This window comes from Leuciscus leuciscus (genome assembly GCF_965113295.1).
Source record: "Leuciscus leuciscus genome assembly, chromosome: 2".
Classification (NCBI taxonomy): Eukaryota; Metazoa; Chordata; class Actinopteri; order Cypriniformes; family Leuciscidae; genus Leuciscus; species Leuciscus leuciscus.
This window is the reverse complement of record NC_138726.1, coordinates 51,756,848-51,783,041: the sequence shown is the minus strand read 5'-3', so window position 1 is coordinate 51,783,041 and position 26,194 is coordinate 51,756,848. Positions and strand designations below refer to the sequence as shown.

The 26,194-nt window shown below is 38.2% G+C and overlaps 3 protein-coding genes across 3 annotated transcripts; 1 reads left to right on the top strand and 2 right to left on the bottom strand.

Annotated features, from left to right (window-relative positions):
* Positions 1 to 46: 46 nt before the first annotated feature.
* Positions 47 to 16,725, top strand: ccnb1ip1 (cyclin B1 interacting protein 1). Its single transcript, XM_082155879.1, has 6 exons — positions 47 to 159; positions 14,040 to 14,167; positions 14,415 to 14,718; positions 14,799 to 14,945; positions 16,132 to 16,288; positions 16,482 to 16,725. The coding sequence occupies exons 2-6, from the start codon at positions 14,142 to 14,144 to the stop codon at positions 16,631 to 16,633; spliced, it is 786 nt and encodes a 261-aa protein (XP_082012005.1). The 5' UTR covers positions 47 to 159; positions 14,040 to 14,141; the 3' UTR covers positions 16,634 to 16,725.
* Positions 4,158 to 10,878, bottom strand: LOC309492793 (uncharacterized protein). The gene is made up of 3 exons (XM_082161805.1): positions 10,228 to 10,878; positions 5,402 to 8,568; positions 4,158 to 5,268 (listed from the first exon to the last, which is right to left on the bottom strand). Exons 1-3 carry the CDS (start codon positions 10,301 to 10,303, stop codon positions 5,044 to 5,046), a joined length of 3,468 nt encoding a protein of 1,155 aa, XP_082017931.1. The 5' UTR covers positions 10,304 to 10,878; the 3' UTR covers positions 4,158 to 5,043.
* Positions 16,726 to 16,873: 148 nt separating the features above from the next.
* ttc5 (tetratricopeptide repeat domain 5) lies at positions 16,874 to 26,012 on the bottom strand. Its single transcript, XM_082155793.1, has 10 exons — positions 25,882 to 26,012; positions 24,984 to 25,116; positions 23,813 to 24,024; positions 21,183 to 21,336; positions 20,736 to 20,827; positions 20,583 to 20,639; positions 20,188 to 20,334; positions 19,278 to 19,492; positions 18,334 to 18,478; positions 16,874 to 17,225 (listed from the first exon to the last, which is right to left on the bottom strand). Exons 1-10 carry the CDS (start codon positions 25,951 to 25,953, stop codon positions 17,106 to 17,108), a joined length of 1,347 nt encoding a protein of 448 aa, XP_082011919.1. The 5' UTR covers positions 25,954 to 26,012; the 3' UTR covers positions 16,874 to 17,105.
* Between the last annotated feature and the right edge of the window lie 182 nt (positions 26,013 to 26,194).

Here is a 26,194-nt window from a genome sequence, read left to right as displayed (position 1 = left end):
ATTGATGAACTTCTGCTCTGTCAAACACTGATGCGTAAGGGGAGGAGAAAAGGGATGGGACACAGCGCGATAAACGACTGAACCTTATGATGAATGTCTGAGGGAACATTTGATACCATCTAAACACATCTCAAAATATTTTGTGGTGGAGACATTAAGGTAAGCTATCTGAATAAAGCAGAGCTGTTGTGGTTAACTAAAACTATTAAAATAGTTTTCGGTAGCCTAATTGAAATATGAATAATGCAATAAAATATTTATAAATTGCTACTGAAATAAACATTAAATAAAGCTATATATATTGTACAGTATGTCATGTATATGTCACCTTCGTTTAGATAGCGCTATATATAAATATATATAGCCTATATTATATAGCATATGAAGCCAATTTAAAATATTGATAAATACCATAATAGTAGTATCAAAATAATACTAAAAGAAACTATTATTTACAGAAACTGACTTAAAAATAGAAAAAAATTAAATGAATGACTGAATGAGTGAATAACCATAAAATGATCGTATAGCCAATTTTAAGCATGTTGCTTTCTGAATGTTGTATTTCCTCATATACCATAAACTACCCAATAAAAATTATGTAACTCTCAAAATGAGTGCTTTAGTTGTAACTGTTTTGAGAGCGGATGTTTGGATTATTCACGGCACACACCTGTACATGTGTTGCCATCGTGTGGTCAGAATTGGACGTTACACCACATCTGTTTTTCCTGATTTGCAAAGGAAACACTTTTCCATTGTTGCTGTTTTACCTATACTTCAGTACTTTTATTACACTTTACAACTTTTTATGTTCTGGTTCCATATAATACACACACACACACACACACACACACACACACACACACACACACACACACACACACACACACACACACACACACACACGTAGTGTTTTCATGTTTTATGGGGACTTTCCATAGACATAATGATTTTTATACTGTACACACTGTATATTCTATTCCCTTACACTAACCCTATCCCTAAACCTACCCATCACAGAAAACTTTCTGCAATTTCACATTTTCAAAAAAACATCACTTTTTTTTATTTATAAGCCGTTTTCCTCATGGGGACCAAAAAATGTCCCCATACGAACAAGGATTTCGGATATTGCCATCCTTGTGGGGACATTTTGTCCCCATAATGTAGGGTTTACCAGGCCACACATACACACACACACACACACATATGTATATATATATATATATATATGAATGAGGCATTTATATAGCGCTTTCATATGTACTACTGTACACCCAAAGCGCTTTTACAATCATATCAGGGGATCTCTCCTCAACCACCACCAGTGTGCAGCATCCATATATACATACTGTGTATGTATGTATATATTCTATATATTAATTTATATTAATTTTACATATTATAAATGAGTACACCCATTTGAAAATTAAGATTTTTATCCATATAAGACCAATTTGCTGCCTTTTTTTTTTTTTTACAAAAAGTTTTATTAAACTTATATTTTTATTAACATAAGAGTGTGGTCACCTAGCATCTTTAGGATAAGAAAAATAATACATTTAATTCAAATGAGGTGTTGCAAAAATGACTACACCCTACAACAGATTAAACGAAACCTAATAATTTGTATGGCTGGATGCTGGATGGAGAAAGAAGTTCAACTTGTCTTTTCTGAACTCTGCTGTTCAATTGGGTTGAGGTCTGGTGACATGCTTGGCCACTGAATCACTTTTACCCTGTTCTTCCTCATAAATGAACCAGTGATCTTAGATGTAATTTTTGGGTAACTTTTTTTCAGCAGTGGCTTCAGCAGTGGCTTCCTTTGTGGATGACAGCCATGCATGGCACTCCTCCACAGTGTACATCACATGGTGTCACTGGAAACACTCACCCCAGTTTGATTTTCTAATGATTTAGCCAACTGTGCTGAACTTGCATGGAGATTTTCTTCAACTTCTGTAATCACAAAACGCTCTTGAAAAGGTCTGACAAGGCCTGGACGTCTCAGCGAGCTTCCCACAAATCCATCCTTTTTGAGTTTTTGGATACTTTTGTAACAGTATTCAAACATATTAGCAATGCTTTACTAATTTTCTTATAACCTTGATCTTTTTTTTTTTTGTGTGCAAAGAAATTATCTTCTATCTCAGTTCTTGTGACATTTCTTTTCCATGTGGAGCCATTTTGTCAGCATTATGGGAGTGGATTTTCTCTCTTGAATACCACTCTTAATTGTCAATTATCCTGTGGCCATCTGTATGATGATTGATTGATTGATTGATTGATTGATTGATTGATTGATTGATTGATTGATTGATTGATTGATTGATTGATTGATTGATTAGACACATTCATTGGGGTGTACTCATTTTTGCACCATGATCTTAAATTATTTTGTTAAAATAGTTCCAATTTCGCCTTTGGTACTGACTAATTTGATCTAATTTAAAACCAATAAAAACAGATTTTTCTTTGTATAGGATCCCATAGAAAGTTTTTAAGAGCGAGATGGGTGTTTTTCTGAGAAATGTGACATGGAAAGCATACCAACCTACCCATACTTAAAATGAGCAGTTTTTGCCAGTATTTGAGAGAGATCTACCAACCATTTCACTCTGCCGCAAGGATCAGTCGGGCTCCTCTGGATGATGCATTATCATGTTTACTGTAATCACCTCGTCAATTCATAATAAAAGAGCCATGTTTGCATTTGTGCCACACTTACATAAAAATTGCTGGACAAAAGTTTTTCAAACTTAAAAAACTACTGATATTTATAAAATATGTTTATATGAAAGGTTTCAAACCTAAAATGCTGCCATAGTATTTTGTTTTAAATTTTTCATTATTAAGATGCCATTTTAAATCATTTCTTAGTCTGTTCATTTGTTCGGACAGTTGCACCACCTGACATTTGTTTAAGATAACAAAACATAAAATAATATGGAATATTTAAATGTACTAAAAAGCAATTCACACTAAATAGGTTTAATAGATTAAAGTGATATACGTATGTCATGAATTTATCAAATTATTTTAAATGGAAATAATGCACTTGGACACAAAAATATGCACATCATGTCACTGGCCACATATATATATGGTATATGGTGTGTGTGTGTGTGTGTGTGTGTATATATATATATATATATATATATATATATATATACACACACACTGTATATATAGGCCTACTGTAAATATACAGAATTTAGTTGTACAATCATTTTATATATTGTGAAATATTGTGGGGATAACTTATGAACCACCTGCACTGTTGAGTCTAAATAAAAAGATTTACCTTTAATCCATTTAATAAATTAGCAATCTTTTAAATATCTTTGACAGCTCATTTGAAGAACTATTCATCACTTCTGCTGCTTTTTTGCCTCTTAACGCACTACATTATTGCACATTTGGCATTTTCTCTGGAAGATTTCCTTATTTTTGATTGAGACATGTCTTTATCCCTTCCTGAATGCATGTGGACAAACTTCTACCACATGCCTTGTTTCTGGCTCATTGTTCGTCTCCCTCTCAACCTCAAAATTTCTGTCCTTGGTTACAGGTTGTCATGGTTTCGAGGGCCTGGCAGAGGCAGGATTAGGAGCCATTTTAGGGACAGCTGGCCGGGTCGGGCTCCACCTCCTCTTCATCCCGCGCAGAGACGCTCAGGGGGGATGAGGGGGGACATTGTGCGAGGATTAGAGCTTCCTGTGTGTCAGCCGCATTACACAGGGAGGGGGGGGGGGGGATAGAAAGAGAGTGAAAGAGGCAAAGAATGAAAGAGAAAATGAAAGAGCGAGCATATGAAAGAGAGCATGACACAGAGAGCGAGAGGGTGTTTGAGGGGAGGGAGTGAAGTCTGTACAGCTGCACACTCAATCACATTACACAAGTATCCGTGTGTGTGAACAAACACACACACAGACGCACACACACAAACACATACAGCCATCAACATGCACACCACCGAACTGGGAACTAAACATATTAAAGGAAGCAGGGGGGGGTGAAGACAATTGCTCAGGAACATAGAACCTTATGGAACAAAAACCAAAAGATGCCTCAAACAAAAAAATAGCTTTATGAGTGATCGTAAAAAATAACATATAGATTTCATTTTTTTTTAAAGTAAAAACAAATCGTGAAACATTCATTCTGACTTTATTTCTCTCTTTGACAAGTTAGGACCACATTACATCCAAGAAATGTACAAAACAAAGCTGGATAGTGTTCAACAGGGCCAACAAAGTTTCAACATTCAAGATAACAGAAAATAATGCATTAATCTTTAGCAATTTTGAGCCGCTTTTGCTCATCTACAGCATTGTGAAAACTGATCTGATTAGCGGTTTTTCATTTAAAAAAACAAAAACCTAAATAAAGAAGGATGAAGAACAGGCATTGATTGGGCAGAAAGTAAATCTGACTCTCTCAACATTTCAATTCCATCATTGTTATTATAAACCTCCCTTGTCAAGAAGAGTTTCAGCAGTCTCAGATATAGTGCAGCTATTTAGAGAAACACCTACAAAGTACAGCAGCATGAAAGAAAATACAAACAGGGTACATAAAACAAAAAGGATATTTACATTCAGCTGCACATCAGATGATCAGTTTTGGTATGATCCCACATCCTCTCTCATCTCATATAACACATCTCACGTCCCTTTTTTCCTCAAGTTTTTTTTTTATTTGTGTTTTTTTTTTTTATGTATATCCTGGAATTCCAAAATGATTTCTGAAATTGCACTTAGACACATAATTAGTTTGCTTATCATTTGTTACACACAAATACTTTTTTCAAGATCCAATTTCAGTGCATCCTGATATTTGAAGTCGAAAGTCTTTATCAATATGATTTAATTGTCTTCATGAAAAGGCACTACTATTACATATGGACTGATTCACTACCATTCTACAATACCAAACAATTAAAAACTACCCCTAACCACAAAATTGAAAAGAAAAAAAAAAGTTGTCATAGAAATCAGTAAACAAGAATAGTGCTAAAACCTAACTAATCACATTCTTTCAAGCAGTGTCTTCAGGTCTGTCGTCTCTGTCAGTAGTAGACACCAGATGCTCAGGCAAGGACAGTTTTTCTGCACTCTCCTCTGACAAGTTTTTAGCATCCTCTCCTCTCAGTTTTCGATGGGTTGACTCCTCTGTACGCTCCAAAACTTTTCCCTCAGAGGACTGTGAGGATGCAGTACTGGCCAACTGATTCATACTCCCGCTGTGGATTTTCATATGCCCCTGTTGAAACACAATAATTAGAAGTCTTGTTTCGCACACAAACAATATCACAGGAAGTTCATAAATATTTAATGGATAAAATGTCATCTAACAAAAATACTGTACACATTAATTGTTTACTGTATTACTGTACCTTCAATCCACTGCGGCTAGCATACTCTTTTCCACACTCTGCGCAGCTGTAAGGTTTCTCAGAACGCTGCGGTAGTGGATGGACCACGGGAGTCTCTGGTGATGTAATTTCAGTCTTTTCTCTATCTTTCCTTTGATCCTCTTCTGCAGACTCGTCTATTTTGGATTCTTGTGCATCCTCATCTTTCAGCTTCTGCTCTACGGCTTTGTCAGGCATTTTAGAGTGCAAAGAAGCATTCTCTGTGGCTGGCTGAGAGTCACCATCATTGGGCTCAAGAACATGGTCTATTCCATTCACATGAAGTGTTGTCTGCTCGCTGCTTTGGTCTGATTTTAACTCAGTGGACAACCCTGGGCTCGAGGGTGGAGTTAGGGTAGGTGACAGATCGAGAGCTTCAGAGCTTAAACTAGGTTTTGGTCCACTGATCACCATGTGAAGTGAAGCCCCATTGTGCCTTTTTTTATCAAACAAGGTGTCTTGGGAGTTGGTCCTGGTACAGAGGGATAAAGGTGTGTCTTCATCCTCTTCTGCAGAGCCACTGACAACTTGAGACTTGCTGTGATGTACTGTGCCATAATGTTTCTCATCTGAGGCAATGGAATTGTCAGGTGGGCTGTTTTCTCTGGAAGGGTCCTGCTTCTCCAGGGTGAGGGTTGGACTAGTCTTAGGTGTGTTGTCATAGGGATCTTGATCTGACTCCATGATCTGGTCTGCATCACCTGATGTAGCATCTCTTAGGCTAGCACTAGACTCCAGTAAGCTGGCAGAGGAAGACATGCTCATATTGAGAGGAAGAGACTGAAGGGTTGTGGGTAAGGAAACCATTTGACCAGAATCTTCCTCTGACTGCAGGTCCCCGTTACCTTCTGGAGGTAATTGGCCTCCCAGATGCATGCGAATGTGATGCTGCAGTACCACGGCATTGGTAAACTTGCGCTGACAGAGTGGGCAAGAGTTCTGGCCACGTGCATTGGCCGGACGTGCTCTGTGAGTGGCTAGATGAGCCCTTAGACTTCCCTTTGTGGAGAAGGAGCGGCCACAGAGTTTGCAGGGGAATGGACGTTCGCCCAAGTGAGTGGCCTGATGGAGACGTAACGCCCTTGGGCAGCTGAGGACACGGAGGCACACCCCACACTGATTAGGGACCAAAGAGGAGGCAGTTGACCCATGTAGCTCTTGGCTAGTCAGCTCACTGTTGGGGTTCAGCCCTAAGGCCGCCATCATCTCCCTCCTGTAAGCTGAGATAGCATTAGTTGTGGATATGTCATTAGCCTGAGTATTGCAGTTCACCTGGCCATCATTGGTGTTTTTTGGGAGAGGCTGCTTCTCTAACTTTTGCGCCAATCTCTGCAGCTTGGAGGTGTCCGAGGTGACAGAGGATGATGATGGAGAGGAGGATGGAGAAGAGGAATTTTGAGGTTTGGGGTAAGAGGAGAAAGGGAAGGTAAGTGGGAGGTGAGGGGAGGAAAGGTGAGGAGGGCGAAGAAGGGCAAGGCTAGGATGGTGGGCAGATGGACCTGATGGGAAGAGTATCTTCGGAAGATGTGCCAGCTGGGAATATGGAGAACCAGGATGTAAGGTGGTGTGTGGTGGTGTATTCTCATCAAACCTCTGCTGCTTCGCACCTTTGAATTGACTGTTCATGGCAGAGGAGGTGATGGATGAAGATGACGACTGCACACTAGTGGAAACGGAGGCTGCGGCTGCAGCCGAGGCACGGTTTAGCTGTAGCAACGAGTGGGCGGTGGAAAGCAGGGCCAGATCAACACTGGGTGGCAATGGTAGGGAGGAGGGAGATGGATGAGATGACCCAGAGAGGAAACCCAAGGCTAAACTGTCTGGCACACCTATACTACCCTTAACCCCAAAAGGCTCCTCATCCTCAGCTCGACGTTTTCTGCGCCTCTGTGATGTCCCTGAGCCAGATACTGATTGGCTTTGCTCGGACAAAGCAGGTGGCAAGAGCGAAAGTGACAGCTCGGGATTTTGTTCACGGTGACGAAGGAAGTGGGCTTTAAGGTTGCCGCGGGTAGTGAAGCGACTGAGGCAGACTGGACACTGGTACGGGCGCTCGCCGGTGTGGGATCTCAGATGGATCTGTAGGGAAGAGTCACTGCTCAGAACCTTCCCACAGAAACGGCAGACGTGCTGTTGGCGGCTTGAAGAGGAGCTTGAAGATCCATTTGACGTACTAACAGTGGAACTGAGAGATAGGTGGTCCTGGGAGAGGCTGACCGTGGGCAAGGGTGGAGTTGGGAAATTCACACCATTTCCATGACTGGTTGAGGTGTTCGGAGACTTTTCATTGAGGTAACGAGGTGGAAGTCCAAGCGTTAGAGAGAGAGGGTGCATAGAGGCTGAAGAGGTGAATAAGGAAGAGGAAGATGTTGAAGATGAAGTTGTGGAATAAGGAGCTCTGGTTCCATTAGTGTGAGATAGGTTGGGTTTGGATGTAGGAGCTTGAGGAATTAAAGAGACACCAGAGACAGTATTAGGTGGGGAGCTAGAGCCTGCATCTCTCTGTTGATTCTCTACAGATCCCTGAGGTGCATCTTGGGCACTGACCATACCACCTAGACGCAGCACCTGTCTGCAAATCTCTTCTGTAATCTGCATTTGGTGAATCTGTCTTTGCTGCAGGACCCTAAGCTCCTCCAATAGTACAGCGAGGGTCGGAGGCACCTGGAGTTGCTCTGAAGGCGACGAAGGAGTTTGGTGGATGGGACTAGGGCTTCCTTGATGTGGTGGGGCACCCAGCGATGATGAAGAGGATAAAGAAGAGGAAGAGGAGGTAGTGGTGGTTGCAGAAATACCCATTGGTGGGGACGTCACAGTGGACAGTGGCTGATGAGACAAAATATGAATGGATTTCTGCTGGCCAGGAGGAGGAGAGTGGGTTTGGGAGGACAGAGAAGGGTGTGGGAAGTCCGGAGAGAGAGATGAGTGTGCATTAGGCAGTGATGTGGAATATGAGGCAATGTGATTTGGCCAGTGGGGAGGAGATGAGCTCTCGTTGGGGAGCGAGGGAGCATGAATGCCACCTGGAGACGGTCTTGGGGCCAAAGGAGGCTGACAGTCCTGAAGGGATGTAGGTGAGGAAGAGGAAGATGATGAGGTAGCTTCAGAGGCAAGAGAGGTGGATGGAGATTTCACTGGAAGCTGGTCATCTGGAAAATAGAGAAAATAAGGAATAAGTTTATACATCCTCAGACAATTACAATTATTTAAAAACATTATATTGCTATAGCATTGTTGCTTTATTTTATAATTTAGCTTTTATAATAATTACAATTGAGTTCTATAACAGTAAGTCATGAGAAAGCCTTCATAATATAGGCCAACTCCTTTGTCAACAGTTTTCTTTCACAAAACGCTGAATACCACTCCACTCGTCATTCCGCATTCTTAATGATCTTTCACCCTTAAATCACAACCTTCATAAACCACACTCACATCTTCTGTCCTCACTATTGCCACAACTCACTAACCACCTTGCATCTATTGCTACGCTTTTTTAGAGGACAATAGATATCACCACAACAACCCACAACCCCTCTTAACCCAACCCTCTGTCCATCAACTACATCTTTCATCTCTCTATTCACCCTTCCCCCCTGACCCTACACAGGGTCAGAGGTTAGGGTATAGAAAGGGTTTTGGGCACTGTCCATGTGCTCTGATTGGCTAGATGACCTAACCTCATGAGCTCTAAGGTCAAATTCTTTTAGAATCTTGAGCGGAGAAAAAGAACTAGAAGGAGGGGGTTGGGAAAATAGTGGGTTGACTGACAGACAAACTATTTTCACTCTCTGTGGCACACGGATATACCAAATGACTGTACACAGACCTGTGGAATCAAATCTACTGAAATGCCCAAAAATGTTAAAACCCTGAGAAATTTCCTCACAACATACCTGTTCTTTCCAAAAGCTATAGAAATCAAATCACAAAAGTGCTGTATCTTTAAGATTCCTGAGCTAACTTTTTTCCTTCCATGCATGCATGCATGCATGCAACAGTGCATTCTTTCTCCTCTCTGTATTCTAACAGTGGAACCCCCAACTGAGCAGAGGTACAAAGTGAATAGAGGCAAGGGAGTGGGAAGGGAGGGGGGGGAACACAGTTGAAGCAGAAAAGAGGAGCACATGGAAACATGAGAGAGAGAATAAGGGAGAAGAGGACAGAATAGAACAGAATAGAATGAGAAGAGATTAATCTTTACCCAAACACCCCCTTCGTCCCCTCCCCCTTGCCTGCACCTTATTCACACTGAATAGGAGACTCCTCTAAATGCATGAAAGACCCCCAGCAATCAAACTGACTATGCTGCAAGTCTCTTGGTGGATTGACATTACTGAAAAGCTAACGCAGTTATGGCCCCTCCTGAGTGATTCATGTCAACATAATGACCGGCCATACGGCTGAACACCTTTAGACCAACCCTCTGGCTATGTCTATAAGAGCCTTCTTTCAATACAACACATTTGGCAGACATTTTTAGCGGGAAATGTCAGTAAACTACTTAGTTTTGAAAAGTTCAGTCATGGTAGAAATGTGAGCTATGTGTTGCAGCTCTCAAACAATGGCTCACTGAGTAGATGGCCAAACGCTCTAGTGCATTTTAACCTGTATCATAACACTTCAGGTGATAAAAGTGCCCAATTTAAGCAATAAAGAAAAAAACTGATATAAAATATTATTTTGGTAACAGGTGCTCTATGCAAACTGCAAAACCCTTTTTATTAACCTATCGTTTTTAAACCTTAAAGCATAACTATTAATTAGTCTAGGGTAACAAATAATTAACAAATGAATGATTTCCTCACCTTGCAGTATCAAGCGCGTGCCCCCGGGGTCTGAGTTAACAAGCTGTTGGGGCCGTTTCTGTTTCCGGCGTGACATGATTCACGAGCAGACGGTGAGAGTTACGGGCATCAAACAACTTTGCAAGTTATGTTGTGAATAAATAAATTACGAACCCCCTTGTTCGCCAATAATCCACCTGGCAGGACGCGTTAAGATAGCACCGACATCTGTTAAAAAGTAAGTAAAAAGAAGAAGAAGAAAAACTTAAAATTCGCGTGGACTGCTGAAGCGGACCGTGACGTCGTCCGCTGTTGCTGTGTGAACTGGCGAGTGCGTGTGTGGCTGTTTTTCCTCAACAAGTCCCCTCTTTCTCAAACTTGTCCACTCTGCGGACCCCCTCCCCTCCTCTCCAAAGACACACACACACTCACACAAAAATACAATCTCCCCTTGTTCTGACATTTGCATTTCAATGGTGCGGAACACCGTCTCTTTTTCTTTCTTTCTCCCTCTTTTGCGTTTCTCTTAATGCTAAAAGCAGCAGCTCTCTAGTAGCCTAATTTAGACAACCGAGTTTTATCAATATGCGTCAAGATGAAATTTCCTTACGTTTTATATCTACATACACTTGTAGCCTAATTTATGCAGCAACATTAAAAAAAAGTTCATATCCTTCAAGATTCTGACATCATCTGTCCGTTTTAAAACAACTTAATGACTGCACTTCATTTAGCGCGCCTATAGAATGAGACACCTTTTGTCTACGATTTATGGGAAATTTAAATAGGCGACATTTGCAAATTTTCTGATTTACAAGAAGGTAAAGGTGTGTTTTTTTTTTAGTTTTTTTTTTTACTGTAGGCCTAATCAGGTTACCTAGAAAGAAAATATAAAATAGCTTAATTAGAAAGTAGCCTATAGGAAGATTATGCTACTGTAGGTTAATGGGGGGGAAATGCCAGATGAGAAAGTTATGTTAAATAATAATAATAATGACTTGAGGGAGATGATGAGGAAGGTGATGGGATGAGGCAGCCTATACGTCAAGCGGCTTATAGACTATAACTGCACGCGCTACTGCAGTAAAGACCCCCTGCGGCTCGCTCACTTTGTCGGTGCGTCCGAATATTCGGAGCTCTATTTAAAATGCATTGAATGGGAAGGGAATTTCCAACAATGGCGACCTGGACACAGTTGAGTGGGCATCTCTTTCTCTCTCCTCACCCCCAGGATCCATTGCCGCTCCGCACAATGCCCCCCTTTCACCCCCGCCTCTGTTCCCATACACCACGTGGAGGAGGGATGAAGTGAAAAGCCATTTTTAATTAGATGTATCAAAAACAAGCACCCGACCTGCACCGTATCTCACATAAGGCCAAGCTGTCCACTAACCATAAAGCAGGTTCCTCTTAGCCTATATGTGAGTGCATGTGGCATAAAATTAACCTTATTTAAAAAAAAATTAAAAACATAATCTTATTATAGGCCTGCTGTAGATTTAAATGAATAGCCTATACTGTAAATTTGGTTGAATTGTGTATAGGGAAAATGTTCTTGGTTGGATGGACAAAAAATGAGGCTTATTCGGAACAATCTGGGCTTCTTTTTTTTAAATGGTTTGCTTGACTGTGCAACAACAATTAAGAATAATGTCCTTGCTCCAGGTCTATGTTCACTGTCATGTGCCGTCCTTTTCATAAATGATCTTCAAAACCAATTATAACTGTGGATGACCTGATGCTGGTGTCAGATTTAGCTTATATGATTTACTGATGTTATTCTTTCGCTTTTTTTCTTAGGATACACACACAATGTAACAGCACAATGTCTGTATGCTGTGTTGTTGGTTGGTGTTGATGTGATGTGATGTGTGAATATGTTTGTTGTTTAAACAAATAAAAATGGGGAAAAAATTAAAAAGAGAAAATGTAGCTCCTCATTTAATCATTTAGGTTATTCAAATCAGCCAAAACACTGATTGACATAGGCTAAACATTTATTCAATTCTGTTCAGGAGGTACAAAGTTGCCACACACAAACCAACACATTTTTCAAATATCAAATAAAATGTGTTTGCTCATATAGGTCATAATACCTAGTCAATCTAAAAAATCACATTATGTGATTTAATTTTAACAGTAAGAAAAAAGGTGTTTGAAATCTTATTGTTTTGCAGAACATTACAGTTATATATGATATGAGAATAGTGGCTATAAGGCCTGTAGTTAGGGAGAACATGTTATTTAGGGAAAATATAATTATATATTTTTTTTTCAAACCTAGTCTGTGGGGTAAAACGCCCCATCATAATTACTGTTACCATGTTCTGAACATCACATCCTTTGTTTTTCCTTCAAATGTAAGGAATTGCGAGCTATCCAGCTATCTAGTTAGCTAGCCAGTTAGCATTAGCTAACAATGATTTTCAAATAGGATGATTTTCTGAATGGTTCATTAATACATAGTCATATTTATCTACTGTTAATTGTTTTAGCTTGTCTTTTTAATTGGAAGCTAAAACTGCTTTTACTCTGATTTTGGTGTAAATATAGCCTATAAAGCAAATGCATTTCCCCCCCATACCTTTCTCATGCTCAGTTGATGCACTTAACAGCATGGAGAAATGCTGTATCTGTCAGAAATATTAAGCAGCACAACTGTTTTCAACATTGATAACCAATAAGACTAAATAGTACATACTGTTCTGGTTGTAGGCTATGTTCTTCTGGCCTTGGTGAGCAGGAGATCAACAATACAAATCTTTTATAGAGTTAGTTTCCCCTATTCTTCCCCTAAACTAATCTCACTTGTTAATATTATATTTTGTATATTCTGTATGTACATCACATATTGTATGTAAAAAACACAGTCCCTTATCATGTATCTGTTTCTTTTAGAGCAAACCACCAAATTTTTTGGTAAATGCAGCATACTTGACCAATGAACGTCAATATTAAAATTATTTATGACTGTTTTAGAGTAGGCCTATCTGTTTGTCCTCCTGAGGGGAAAAAAGTGCATATCCCCCTGGGACCCAGGAATAGACTTTTGTCCACTGTAGTGGACATTAGATTTTAATTAATTTCTTAATTAAATTAATTTAATGTCACAGTCTGGATGTCCTGTAAAGAGCACATTCAGGGCTTTACAGAAATCAAATGTTTGGAGGTTTCACCTTGACAACAACTTCTCCTTGGTCTTTAAAAAAGACGGACAATTATTTAGAGATTAAATTTAGCACTCTTATGGAAATATGGTAATATTTTTAAATTATCATTTAAATCTGACTAATTTTCAAATTGTTAGTCATAAATCGACATCTCATGAAAATGTTATGTGATTTCTCAAAATATGACTGTTACAAAACATGGCATTGATTTCATACACTGAGACACCAGGACTAACATCATGTTTATCAGGCATTTGGGGAGACACAACAAGTGAATAGGGAAATAAATGATTTATCAATATACCAATGAAATATTATATATTATGATGAAAATGTTGCCAATTATTACAACCATTATTACCCTTCTGTTTTCATTACATTGTGCCCGAAGAACACATTAATATACAAATTATATTGTATTGAATGGGACCACCCTTTTATGTTGGTTATATTGCAAAGTAAAATGGTATATCAATTAATTCCGTTATATCTTTAATAACATAGTTGAGAATCATCTTTATACAAAGTTTGGTGAAAAAAAAATCCTGAAACCTAAAAATTGATTGGTGAATTTAAAAAATCCCATTGTTTTTGCCTATAGCCTTTTATTTTATTTTAACACATTAATCAAATATATATTTTTCTAAACTTTTTTTCCCCTAGGTCTCAGGAGGATGAAATGACGCGTTTGCTCAGTCAGCAACAACCAATCAGATGAGGCCAATTGCGCTCGCGCGGCGATCTACCTGTGACTGACTGTAAACAATGAACAACACAGTTGCAAATTCTCGGTAACTATCCTGAGCTTATAAAGCTACTTATTTGCGAAGAGCGATATATATTTATATCAGCATTAGTTTGATTTAGCGTTTTAGTATCCGAACAGATATGTGAGGGAAATACTTTTCCCGCTCTTTGTTGTTATCTGATATGTACAGCGCACACAGAATCATTGTTTGTTTGCTTAATCATAAAAACCTTATACATATACAACCATTAGGCTACATTTAACCACTTCTGTCTGTTTTCTTCCACAAGAGCCGCCATGTCTGCATCTAAATACACCTTGCACTGTAATTCGCATCAATGCCGGGTAAAGCTGAGTGGGTTCGCGTGGGTCACGGCCTGCTCTCACGTGTTCTGTGATCAACACGGTTCGGAAGAGTTCAGTCGCACACCTTCAGTCTGTCCCGCTTGCTCCACCATGCTTTCAGGAAAACTGGACGTGCTGAGAACAGAGCTGGCACCATCAGAGAAATACAAGGCTATGGTTTTGGTCGGACTGCAGCCTGAAACGGTTTTGGAGATCAGTCATAAAGCACTAGTCTTTTGGACCTACCAGGTTTGATGTCTGCATGGTTGCAATCCAACATACAGAAACAGAGAAGAGGCTTTTTCACTATTGTTTGTGGTCATTTTCAGGTAAACCAGGAGAGGTTGCTGATGGAGTACAATTTGTCCAGGGCTGGGGGTCAAGTGCTTCAGATGGAGAAGTTTATGATCCAGCAGAACCAGAGCAGAGAGCTCGAGTTGAATGCATTAAGAGGGGAGATCGCATCACTGAAAAAGGTCTCAAACATGATCATGCCATCAAACCAATGCTGATACTCGCTGTTTATATACAGTACCAGTGGGAAAAAAAAGAACAGGTTCAACTTTCTACATCAAAACGTCATCAAAACTATGAAATGATCAGAAGACCAAACATGTTAACCATATTTCCTGTTTTTCAATAAAAGTGCAACTCATTTAATTAAATTAATGCATTAAATTGACCAAACGTATACATTGTTATTAAAAAAATCTATTTCAAATGAATGCTGTTCTTTGAACTTTCTATGCATGAAAAAAAATACTGAAAAGCATCAACTTCCTCAAAACTATTAAGCAGCACAACTGTTTTAATAATAATAATAACTGTTTTAATAATAATTGTTTCTTAAGAACCATATCATCATATTAGAATGACCTCTAAAGGATCATGTGACACTGAAGACTGGAGTAATGATGCTGAAAATTCAGCTCTACCATGACAGATAAATTACATTTTAAATTACATTAAAATATTTTAATAGCATTTTACAATATCACTACATCAATATCTCAATGCGCTGTGAATGAAGAAAACGCATGCAAATAGAAAAAACGGTAGCAAATTGAGAAAACATCTTCAGTTTGATGACACAAACTGTTATGCAGATGTTGCAAAAAATGTTTTTTGTATGCAAAAACGCAACCAAATGCAGAAACATGACATTTGCTTCACCTGAGTCTGGTCATAATGTTTTGTCTCATTAGTGTATGTAAAAGCACGAGAGGGATGCTTTTTTGTATTTCATTCAAACATCTCTTAACTGTTACTATCGAAGCTTGTTTCCGCCACATAATAAAAAAAAAAAAAAGGTAATTGCGACTTTTTATCTTACAATTCAGACTTTTTTTCTCAGAATTGCATGTTTATATCTCGCAATTCTGACTTTATAACACAAAATTGGGAGATATGAAGTCAGAATTGCTTGATATAAAGTCAGATTTGGGAGATTTTGACTATATCTCGCAATTCTGACTTTATAACACGCAACTCTTGAGAAATAAAGTCAGAATTGCGAGATATAAATGTAAACGAGATGTAAACTCACAATTGTGAGATGAAAAAAAGTCGCAAATATCTTTCAAAATGTTTTATTCTGTGGCGTAAGCAAGCTTCCACAGTTAACAGCCATAAATGTTAATTTCCAACTTTTCCATTCTCCAGGGGCTGGAGGAATACAAGCAGAAGTACAATGAGGTTTTGGAGCGACTGAATGAACGGAACAGGCAATATCAGAAGCTGCAGGGACTTCTCGACTCGCTTCGCATGCACACTCTGGGAATAGGAGAGAAAGAACCCATACCCCACACTTTCACTACAGGTTAGAGGGAAAAAAGCAACAGGTAGAAACAAGTATAATAGCAATTGTCTACTTTGAGACACTATCAGTCTATTCTGAATTGCATTCAAATCAGGTAAAGCGTTCTTTATCCCACTGAGAGTTAAATTGTTCAAATGTGATCGACTGTTTTAAAGCATAGTATAGAAAATGACTGTGCAATTATTGTCTTCAGGGTTGGTCAAACAACACTCTCCCCATAGTCCTGCATTCCTGAGACCAGAAGGTGACAGGTTTTTCTCACTGGGACCAGACAGCGCTCAAAGTTTCTTCCAGTTCAGCACACCCACCCGCGACAGAACACACTCTTTCATCAAGAAAAACTGAGTTCACCAGGATGTCTTTTGCCAGTTCTGACGGCCAAGTATGGTTGTTTCTGTTCAGTTTTTCATGTTTTTTCAAACGTGTTATTTATTGATAAAGCTGTTGCTCAGAGTTTGGAGATGGTCGTAAATACTCCTACTTCAGTGTCGAAAATAACTCAATTAAAATGTATGTGAAAACCCCTATGTAAATTACGTTTATTAACTGATGAGAGTAAGACTCAAGAGCACTACTGTTTTTTTTTTTTTTATTGTTATTTTCACAACCCAAATATGAAACAGACCACAACACAATCTAAACAATGATGCCCATCAACAGACAAGAGGAAAATTAAAAAGGGAAATGATTTGAAAAAAATATGTACAAAGAGTTTTCCTGTCCTCACAAACAGGAACACAACACAATATATACAAATGGAAAAAACACTACCCTCATTACTCTCAATGTTCTCACTGTAAGTCCTGTCTCTGGGTTTTCATTCACTCTGTGGTTTGTAAGTAACAAAGGCTGCACTTTGGCTTTTCATCACCTGTTTTTTCCCATTGACTACGAGGAGCAAGGGAGAGTCCACACGTATACTTCGGAAGTCATATGACTGTATAGGGAGAAGCAAACAAGAAACATATTACAAAGACATCACCTATGATAATGCAAAAACCGAGCACTTTGCCGTTATCACACCTAGAGCTGCACACTTGTTCAAAATTTTTACATTTTGGTATTTTAGAATTGCTTTGTGAACACTGCATAAATATAATTTAGTACCATAAAATACCCTAAAAATAAAAAATATTAAACAATAAACATCAAACTAAAATATAGTACATTAATTTCATTGAAATAAACAGCCACACGAGCAGAACCAGAGGGTTAAATTAAGCTTTTGTAAATCTATATACTACCGTTCAAAAGTTTGGGGTTAGTAGGATTTTTTTTTTTTTTTTTTTGAAGACTAAATTAATGCTTTTATTTATCAAGTACACATTAAATTGATCAAAAGTGACATTAAAAACATTTATGTTACAAAAAAAAAATGCTGCTGAACTTTCTATTCATTAAAGAATCCAAATTTTTTTACAACCGTTTCCACAAAACTATTAAGCAGCACAACAAATTTCAACATTGATAAAAATAAGAAATATTTCTTAAACACCAAATCAACATAAGAGCAATAACTATAAAGATAACTATATTAGCGTTCACACCAACGTACGATATCGCTCTGTTTGTTTCTAAGCGTGCGCTGAAGTTTTGTCGTCTGTCGCTTTAAATGCTCGAGCTCTTTAAAGCAGAATGGATTCTGATTGGCTGTCAAAGTTTTTAACAATCATCAGCTGGAAAAAAAAATCGTTCTGAAAGTAATTAACGAAAGGGAACAGAGAAATTATATTGTTGGATAGTTGTGGTGTGAACTCTGATTTTCTTTTATATTTAGAATGATTTTTAGAACTATATCGTTATAGTCATCATCCTTGGTCTGAACAGGCCTACAGAATGATTTCTGAAGGACCATGTGACGGTGAAGACTGGAGTAATGATGCTGAAAATATTCAAATTAAAAAGGAATGTAAAATTTTTATAATTTTAATGTATATTTGATTGTGTAAATGTAGTCATGGCGAGCATAAGAGATTTTACAGGCCCCAAACTTTGATCGGTAGGTGCAAGTAAAGATATAAAACTTTAAAGTTTGGTACACAAACCTTATCTTTATGTGTTACGCTGTGCCGTTTGACCTGTGGTTCAGGAATGACTACAGTATCTCCTATTAAAACACCCCAGCTGTCTGCTGTATTGTACACCATGACTAGACAGCAGGTCTCATCACTGTCCACCATGCCAAATGTGCTGCAAGACAACAACATGAAACCATTTAAAAAGTAAAACAACGCTAAAAGCAAACATTTAAAGGTGCAGTAAGTGATTTCTGAGAGAGAGTGAGCCAATCAGCAGTAGGGGGCGTGTCTACTCATGATGGGGGAGGAGAGAGAGTGAGATTTGAAGAAAGACTGTAGAAAGAGAGATGGCTGAGAGACATTACAAAAGAGAAAAGCTCAGAGGAATATCACTGGGAAAAGAAGGGTTATGATCATGCAAGAGCTTTGGGACCCGCGTTAATATTAGAAAAGCTTTCCAGTGCTGGAGAGACCTGAGCGGGACAGCCTGAAAACAGATGCAAGGTTTCGTTGTTTCTGCTTCATACGTGAGTAACATTGGTTTTGCTCTGTTTCACAGAATCAAGATATGCTGCTGTTGTAATGTTAGCTCTATAACAGGACAGTTTTGAGTGTCATTGTTTGCCTGGAGCTGCTGCTGGTGACTCACAACCAACTCTTGCTTGTATTTACTCCTGTGTACTGTATGTTCATTGTTTGTTCCTCCTTGTTATTCATTCGTCATCTTTGCTTTATTTTTCGCGAAGCATTATTTTGCTTAGCTTCAGGCATGATAAAGAGACATCCACTCTGTGGGCGGAGTAATGAAGGAAGGGGTGTGTTTGTTCAGGTTGATTTCTATTATCAACAGTGTTTCTCAGAAATCACTTACTGCACCTTTAACTAGGCTATATCCAGTATCTGACTGCTAGTATAGATGTATGCATACAAATAAAGTTTATTAAATATTCAGCCGAGGCATTTAAACTCACAAAGCCATACGGCCCTCTGACATCAGGCTGAAGACAACTTTTCCAAGTGCTGCCACCCCACCGTTGTGGCCATGAGTGAGGGCGGATAAGATGCGGGGTTCAAGGCTTCCCACGCGGCCTGAGGGAGACCGGAACTGAGGGGAAGAGCACGGGCCCAAGGCGGAGGTGCTGAGGGACGAGAGCATGTTACGAAGGCGCCGCGCCTTCACTTTTCCCTGAAACACAGAGAGAGTGTGGTTATTGTGATTGCTTGTGGACATCTGGAATATTATTTAACTGTACTCCACTGCCATCTGATGGAAACAACACAAAACAACAACCAAACAACCTTTTTGATTAAACTAAATAAAGATTCTACATAAGTGTGTGTGTGTATTGCACGGCAAAACTCTGCTCAGAGCCACTCAAAACACTACAACGTCTTTGGGGTGTTTCTGTAGGGAGTGTGTTTAATCAAAGGTTTTTTTTTTTTTTTTTTTTTTTTTTTTTTTAAGTACAAGGCCAATTTAATCATCATATGTTCAAAGTAAAGATAGAGTGTCCATTTAATGAACTTTTGTAAACCCAGTGATTTAATTCACAAAGCATCCAAACTGCAATAGTTAACATATGTAAAAACTGCAGTGCAAGTAATACGGTTTACACACTAAATTCAACAGAAACTCCAGTACAATACACAGATTTTGAAACACTCATGACTGACATCACTACCTGTACCTGTGACAGCTATTGGCTGCCACCTGCCATTTTTCACTTGACGTTTGCATAAAGTTGCAAAGTGCAATACTTTCTCTGATCCGGCGTCAATCCCACATTAGCTCAGCTCCCACAGGGATGAATTGAAAACGCCCGATCTGCGTCAGTGTAAATGCACCATAAATGTTACAATGTCGCTGCCAATTTCTCTCACCTTGTTCTCTAATAACATTGTAATCTGGTCTAGGTATTTCAGCAGCTGTTTTTCCCTCTCCTGAGCGTCTTCCCAGCCAGGGTCCAGGGCTGCAGCACGACTGTATCCATCCAGAGCTGAACTGAACATCTCCTCATACTGGAACAACTGGTGACAGAAAGGACATGTTGGTTTCTTTTGCTTGACTGGTACCCAAAATCAGTGTTTTGTCTGGTAACCAAACTGTATTAACAGGCTTCCATCAGCTAACAGGTTGAATGAGAAAGCCAGAGAAGAGCAGAAAGCAGGAGATGAAGTAAGGATAATACAAATTGAATAATCTCACTGTGACACATTTGCTGGTGCTCACCTGTGTTTGAGAAAGCATGTGTGAAAGCAACTGAAAGAATTGTTACCGTAGCTCTGTTGAAGTGGAGGTCAGGATTCATTGAGGATGCTTTGTCGATTTTCTCCTGTAAATATGGACAGATAAAAATCAAAAGGTAAGATGATGATGTCAGTCAACCATCATATATATGATTTAGGTGATCCATGAGAGAGATACTCACAGCCTGTGCATAGGCACTGAGGGCCTGTTGAGAGAGCTGTGGCTTCTGTCCACTGGTGAAAAACATGGAGATATATGCGTTCCCTAAAATATCTGTTAACCAAAGCAACATCATAATCATTTATTATTTTTTTTTCTCATTATAATCGGTGTGTATTCAGAAGAAATGCTGTTAGGAAACAATAGCTGCGGGGTCCCAATGCAGTATTCACTACTCCCAACTTCATTTCACATGATAAAATGCATTTATTCAACATGGACGACACTTGAGTTGTGCATATTAAAGAATTATACTATTATAAATTGATATAATATAAATCACCATATGTTCGTGTAATATGCATGTATATATAATACATTTATGTGAAGTCTACCACGTATGGCATTTACGGTCGAAAGGAAGGCACCTAATGTGTCCTTTTCTACATTATCAGAGTAATTCACTCACACCACGAAGTCCCATCGGTGACGTCGAGTTGCACAGCCTGCCTGGCCAGCTCCACACTCTCCACAATGCGCTTGCTCTGCTCCTGTGCGTCTCCTTCCGGTGGCAGCTGGCGCAGCACCATAGACAAGCTTCTCAGAGACACTTTGTTTTTACTCTGAATGAACAAACCTAGCGTTAATCTGTGTGCTTCATGACAGTACCATATCAAAAGAGGCAGATATCATAAAAGACATCGGCCTGGTTTCATAGACAGGGCTTAGATTAAGCCAGGATTAGGTCTTAGTTCGATTAGGACATTTAAGTAGCTTTTATAAACGTGCCTAAAATAAAACATTACTGGTGTGCATTTTGAGACTTGACATATTTTAAGATACGTCTGCTAAAACTGATCATTTAGGAAGGGACTTGATTTTGTCTATAGGGAATTGATTGGATGGTTGTGGTTTGCTATTGGTCGATCTCATATGCGAGTCATTTGAGTGCACTCGAGCCAGTAAACGTCATCAGAGATGCAAGAGGGAGGGGAAGTTATTTTGATTAAAGATTACAGTACAGGTCAAAAGTTTGGAAACATTACTATTTTTAATGTTTTTGAAAGAAGTTTCTTCTGCTCATCAAGCCTGCATTTATTTGATCAAAAATACAGAGAAAAAAATTGGTTTTCAATTTATTATACTTTAAATTATCATTTATTTCTGTGATGCAAAGCTGAATTTTCAGTATCATTACTCCAGTCTATCACATGATCCTTTAGAAATCATTCTAATATTCTGATTTATTATGAGTGTTGGAAACAGTTCTGCTGCCTTAATATATTTGATGAATAAAAGGTTAAAAAAGAACTGCATTTATTCAAAATAAAAAAATATGTTCTAATAATATAAATCTTCTTTATTATCACTTTTTATCCATTTAACACATCCTTGCTGAATAAAAGTATTGATTTATTTCAAAAAAGAAAGAAAAAAATTACTGACCCCAAATTACTGACCAGTAGTGTATATTGTTGTTACAAAAGATTTCTATTTTTAAAACATTTGCTTCTTTTTTTTCTTTTTCTTCATCAAAATATCCTAAAAAAAGTATCACAGGTTATGAAAAAATATTAAACAGCAGAACTGTTTCCAACACTCATAATAAATCAGAATATTAGAATGATTTCTAAAGGATCATGTGATAGACTGGAGTAATGATCCTGAAAATTCAGCTTTGCATCACAGAAATAAATGATAATTTAAAGTATAATAAATTGAAAACCAATTATTTTAAATTGTAATAATATATCACAATATTACATTTTTTTTCTGTATTTTTGATCAAATGAATGCAGGCTTGATGAGCAGAAGAAACTTCTTTCAAAAAAATTAAAAATAGTAATGTGTCCAAACTTTTGGCCTGTACTGTATGAGGGCACATGAATTTGAAATTAATAATAATAATAATGAATTGGAGTATTCTAAATGAGCAACCTCATTCCTGAGGTTAGTCATTTGCATAAAATACAACTAAACCATCTCCATATAAGGTCTTCCAAACAACCTTTCTTTTACACCCTTTCGTCACTCTCGGCAAACAAAACAAATACGCCCTCTAAAGATGCCTGAGAGCAAGGCCAAGTGTGCCATCCTCAAAACCAGTTTAAACACAATACACATCTTTTGTACTTTCATTTTACTTTCACGCATGTACATATGCAGATCTACAGTGTGTTATATCCACTTTATTTTGCAACGCAGAAGTACGCTATTTTATGTGAACGTGCAAGACTTACGATTCATTAGCCGTTATAGGTAAACAGCTAGAAGTACAAACGGTGGCAGCTCAAGCTATAATGAACCTATTCTTCCTCTTTCACTGTATATATAATATTTTTTATATTTAAGAAGAAATATTTCTGTATAAATGTTCATCTTAACACAATTATAAGGCCATCCAGAGTATGTGATTTATGCATACATGTGGTTTCAGTTGTTCCTACATTTTTAAATTTAGAATACATTTTAGTATAAAAGTTTTTAGTGAATCATGATTTGTTGGGCGAAAACATTCATACAAATTAATTCATGTCTATTAATGCTATAATTTTTATTTATTATAAAAACACTATTTAAGTAAACTTCACATGAGTTTATAGAAGTGGCTGTTTATAATAAACTTGCATAAGTGAGCAGTAAAATCTAGTCAAGTATCTCCTGACACAGATATTAAAATAGGCAATCTTAGCAATTTCCACAATTTGGCTCTATTTATTAATTCTGTGTAATTTTTTCGCTGGATACCATCCATTTTGAAATTAAATGAAAGCATGCGAAAGATTGTTGTGCAAACGGTAGGCCAAAAAACACATGAGGAGAAGCGTTATTATAATACGACATTAGTAAATCACAGACATTCACATTTGGACGGGATTAGATTTCTCAGAGGACCGTTGAGTTTGCTGAAAAACAGTCTGTGATTCTCCCTGGAATTTTTACTGAAAAACACAGACTTGGCAGATTCAGACAGGATTAAAATCACAAAGTACGCCTGCGAAAAACAAATTTCTCTAATGTCCTCCAGGGAAACTAATCCCTTCCGAATAGGGCTTATATGAAAGAGACCCATTGTTTTTTTGCTATAATAAGACTCACCTGCTGTAGTGCACCTGTGAAGCAGGTCTTGGCCGCCGTCAGGTCTCCTTTTTTCCAGTACTGCTCTCCCAGTGTGTTCCAGCCCTCAACCAAACCCGGCTCCAGTTTAACAGCCCGGGACAGACTCTCCTCTGCAGACTGACTGAATCCCGGACCGACATTCAGACACCGACCCCGTAGCAGCAGGAACTGGGCGCTGTGTTTGTACAAATCTGTTGAAAGAGAGGGCAGGGCATATTAATAAATATATACTAATAATACATTATATACATTTTACTTACCCAAGTGACTAGATAATCAATAATGAGGGATTTTGCTTTTTTTTTTTGCATTATTTTTTTTATTATTATTAAAGGGTTAGTTCAGCCAAAGATGAAAATTCTGTCATTTATTATTCGCCCTCATGTTGTTACAAACCTGTAAGACTTTCATTCATCTTTGGAACACAAATGAAGATCTTTTTGATGAAATCTGATAGACATTTGATATTGACAGCTACGCAACTACCACTTTGACGCTTCAAAAAAGTTCATAAAGAGATCGTGAAACGAATCCATATGAGTTGAGCCGTTTAGTCCAAATTTTCTGAAGAGACTCGATCGCTTTACGTGATGAACAGATTTAATTTAGGCTTTTATTCACATTTAAACATTGATCAGCGAAGATAAACAGAAGCTCAACCAAACCTGCTAGACGGGCGGGAACAAACCTCTTGCTGAAGCTCAAGCGTGATGCGTAACACGAGAATTAACCTAATTGGTTCTCGCATGTCGAGCAAACATGCTTGAGCTTCTGAGTTGATGAAAGTTTATATGTGAATAAAAGCCAAAATTCAATCTGTTCATCATATAAAGCGATCGAGTCTCTTCAGAACATTTTGGACTAAACCGCTCAATTCATATGGATTAGTTTTACAATCTCTTTATGAACTTTTTAAAGCGTCAAAGTGGTAGTTGCGTAGCTGTCAATGGAGGGACAGAAATCTCTCAGATTTCATCAAAAATATCTTCATTTGTGTTACGAAGATGAACAAAAGTCTTACGGGTTTGGAACAACATGAGGGGGAGTTTGATGTCAGATGACAGAATTTTCATTTTTGGGTGAACTGTCAGAATTTATTTTAATAAACATTTACAATAAAAATTGTAGAAAACAAAGAAGTAATACCCACCTTCCTTTTCCTGCAGCCTCTCAAGTGTCTTTGCCATCTCTTGAGCAACATCATTCTGTTTCCTACCAGCATCTTCAACACTGTGTGTCTCAAAGTAATGGTCCCTAAAGGAGTACAGATCATCCACCAGCTCCTGTGAGACAGAGAAAGTGCTATTATTAAACAACTGCACATTTGAAATTCCTCAAGAATCATTTCACGCATTAAAGGAACAGTTCAGCCAAAAATAAATCCTGTCATCATTGAAAGACAAAAGCAGATATTTGACAGAATAACAGCCTCAGTCACCGCTCACTTGCATTGCATCCATTTTCAATGAAATGAAAGCAATTTGAGAGTGAGTTTGTCAGAAAATCTCCTTTTGCATTCACGGAAAAAAGAATGTTAAAGAGATTCTACTTAATTGCTGCTTTCCGTTACAAACATTACTACAGCTTATATCAAATATATATTAACTGCAGAACTTTGGCATAATAGTATTTGTCGTAAAAAGTAATCATAATAAAAGAGAGATGTAAGAAATAAAATGACAAAACATTCTTACATTGATTAAAAGGAGCTCAAATGAGTTTATTGTGGTTATACAGTATTACTACAACAAAGTGTTTTCTTGCAGAGAGAGGTGAATAATGGGTAAAACAAGCATTACACGACATGATGGATAACACGACCGTCTGTACACTACACAGAGTTTAATCAAAAAGATGCAGAGATGCTGTTTGTTTTGTAACCTGCTCGTTCTCTGATGTTGCAATGCAGTGCATCAGTTGTTATAGTGACAGGCGATGCAGCAGCCATGTGTACATTATACATCGCCGACATCATCATCTGAATGCGGTGATGCCTATTTATTTGAGCTCATTAAAAGAGAGAAGGAAAGGAAATGGTCAGTTCAAACCTTTAACACTTGTAAATCATCTTTGTCTGTCGTTTTCTCCCCATCATTGTCAACATCGGCCATCTTTAGCATACAAAGCAGGACCCGAGCAAGGGAGTCGACAAACACAGACGAGCGTATATGAGCGCCTCCTAGTGGCCAGGAGACGGCAGTTTATTCCAAGACAAGCACAATAGATATTTACAAATATTTTTATACATTTTGTAGCGTTATTCGTTCACTAAAGTATTTTGGGTTTGTATGACATACTTTATACATAGGAAAATAATGCTTTGAAGTTGGATGTTTTTTTTTTATTTTGTTTTTTTTTACA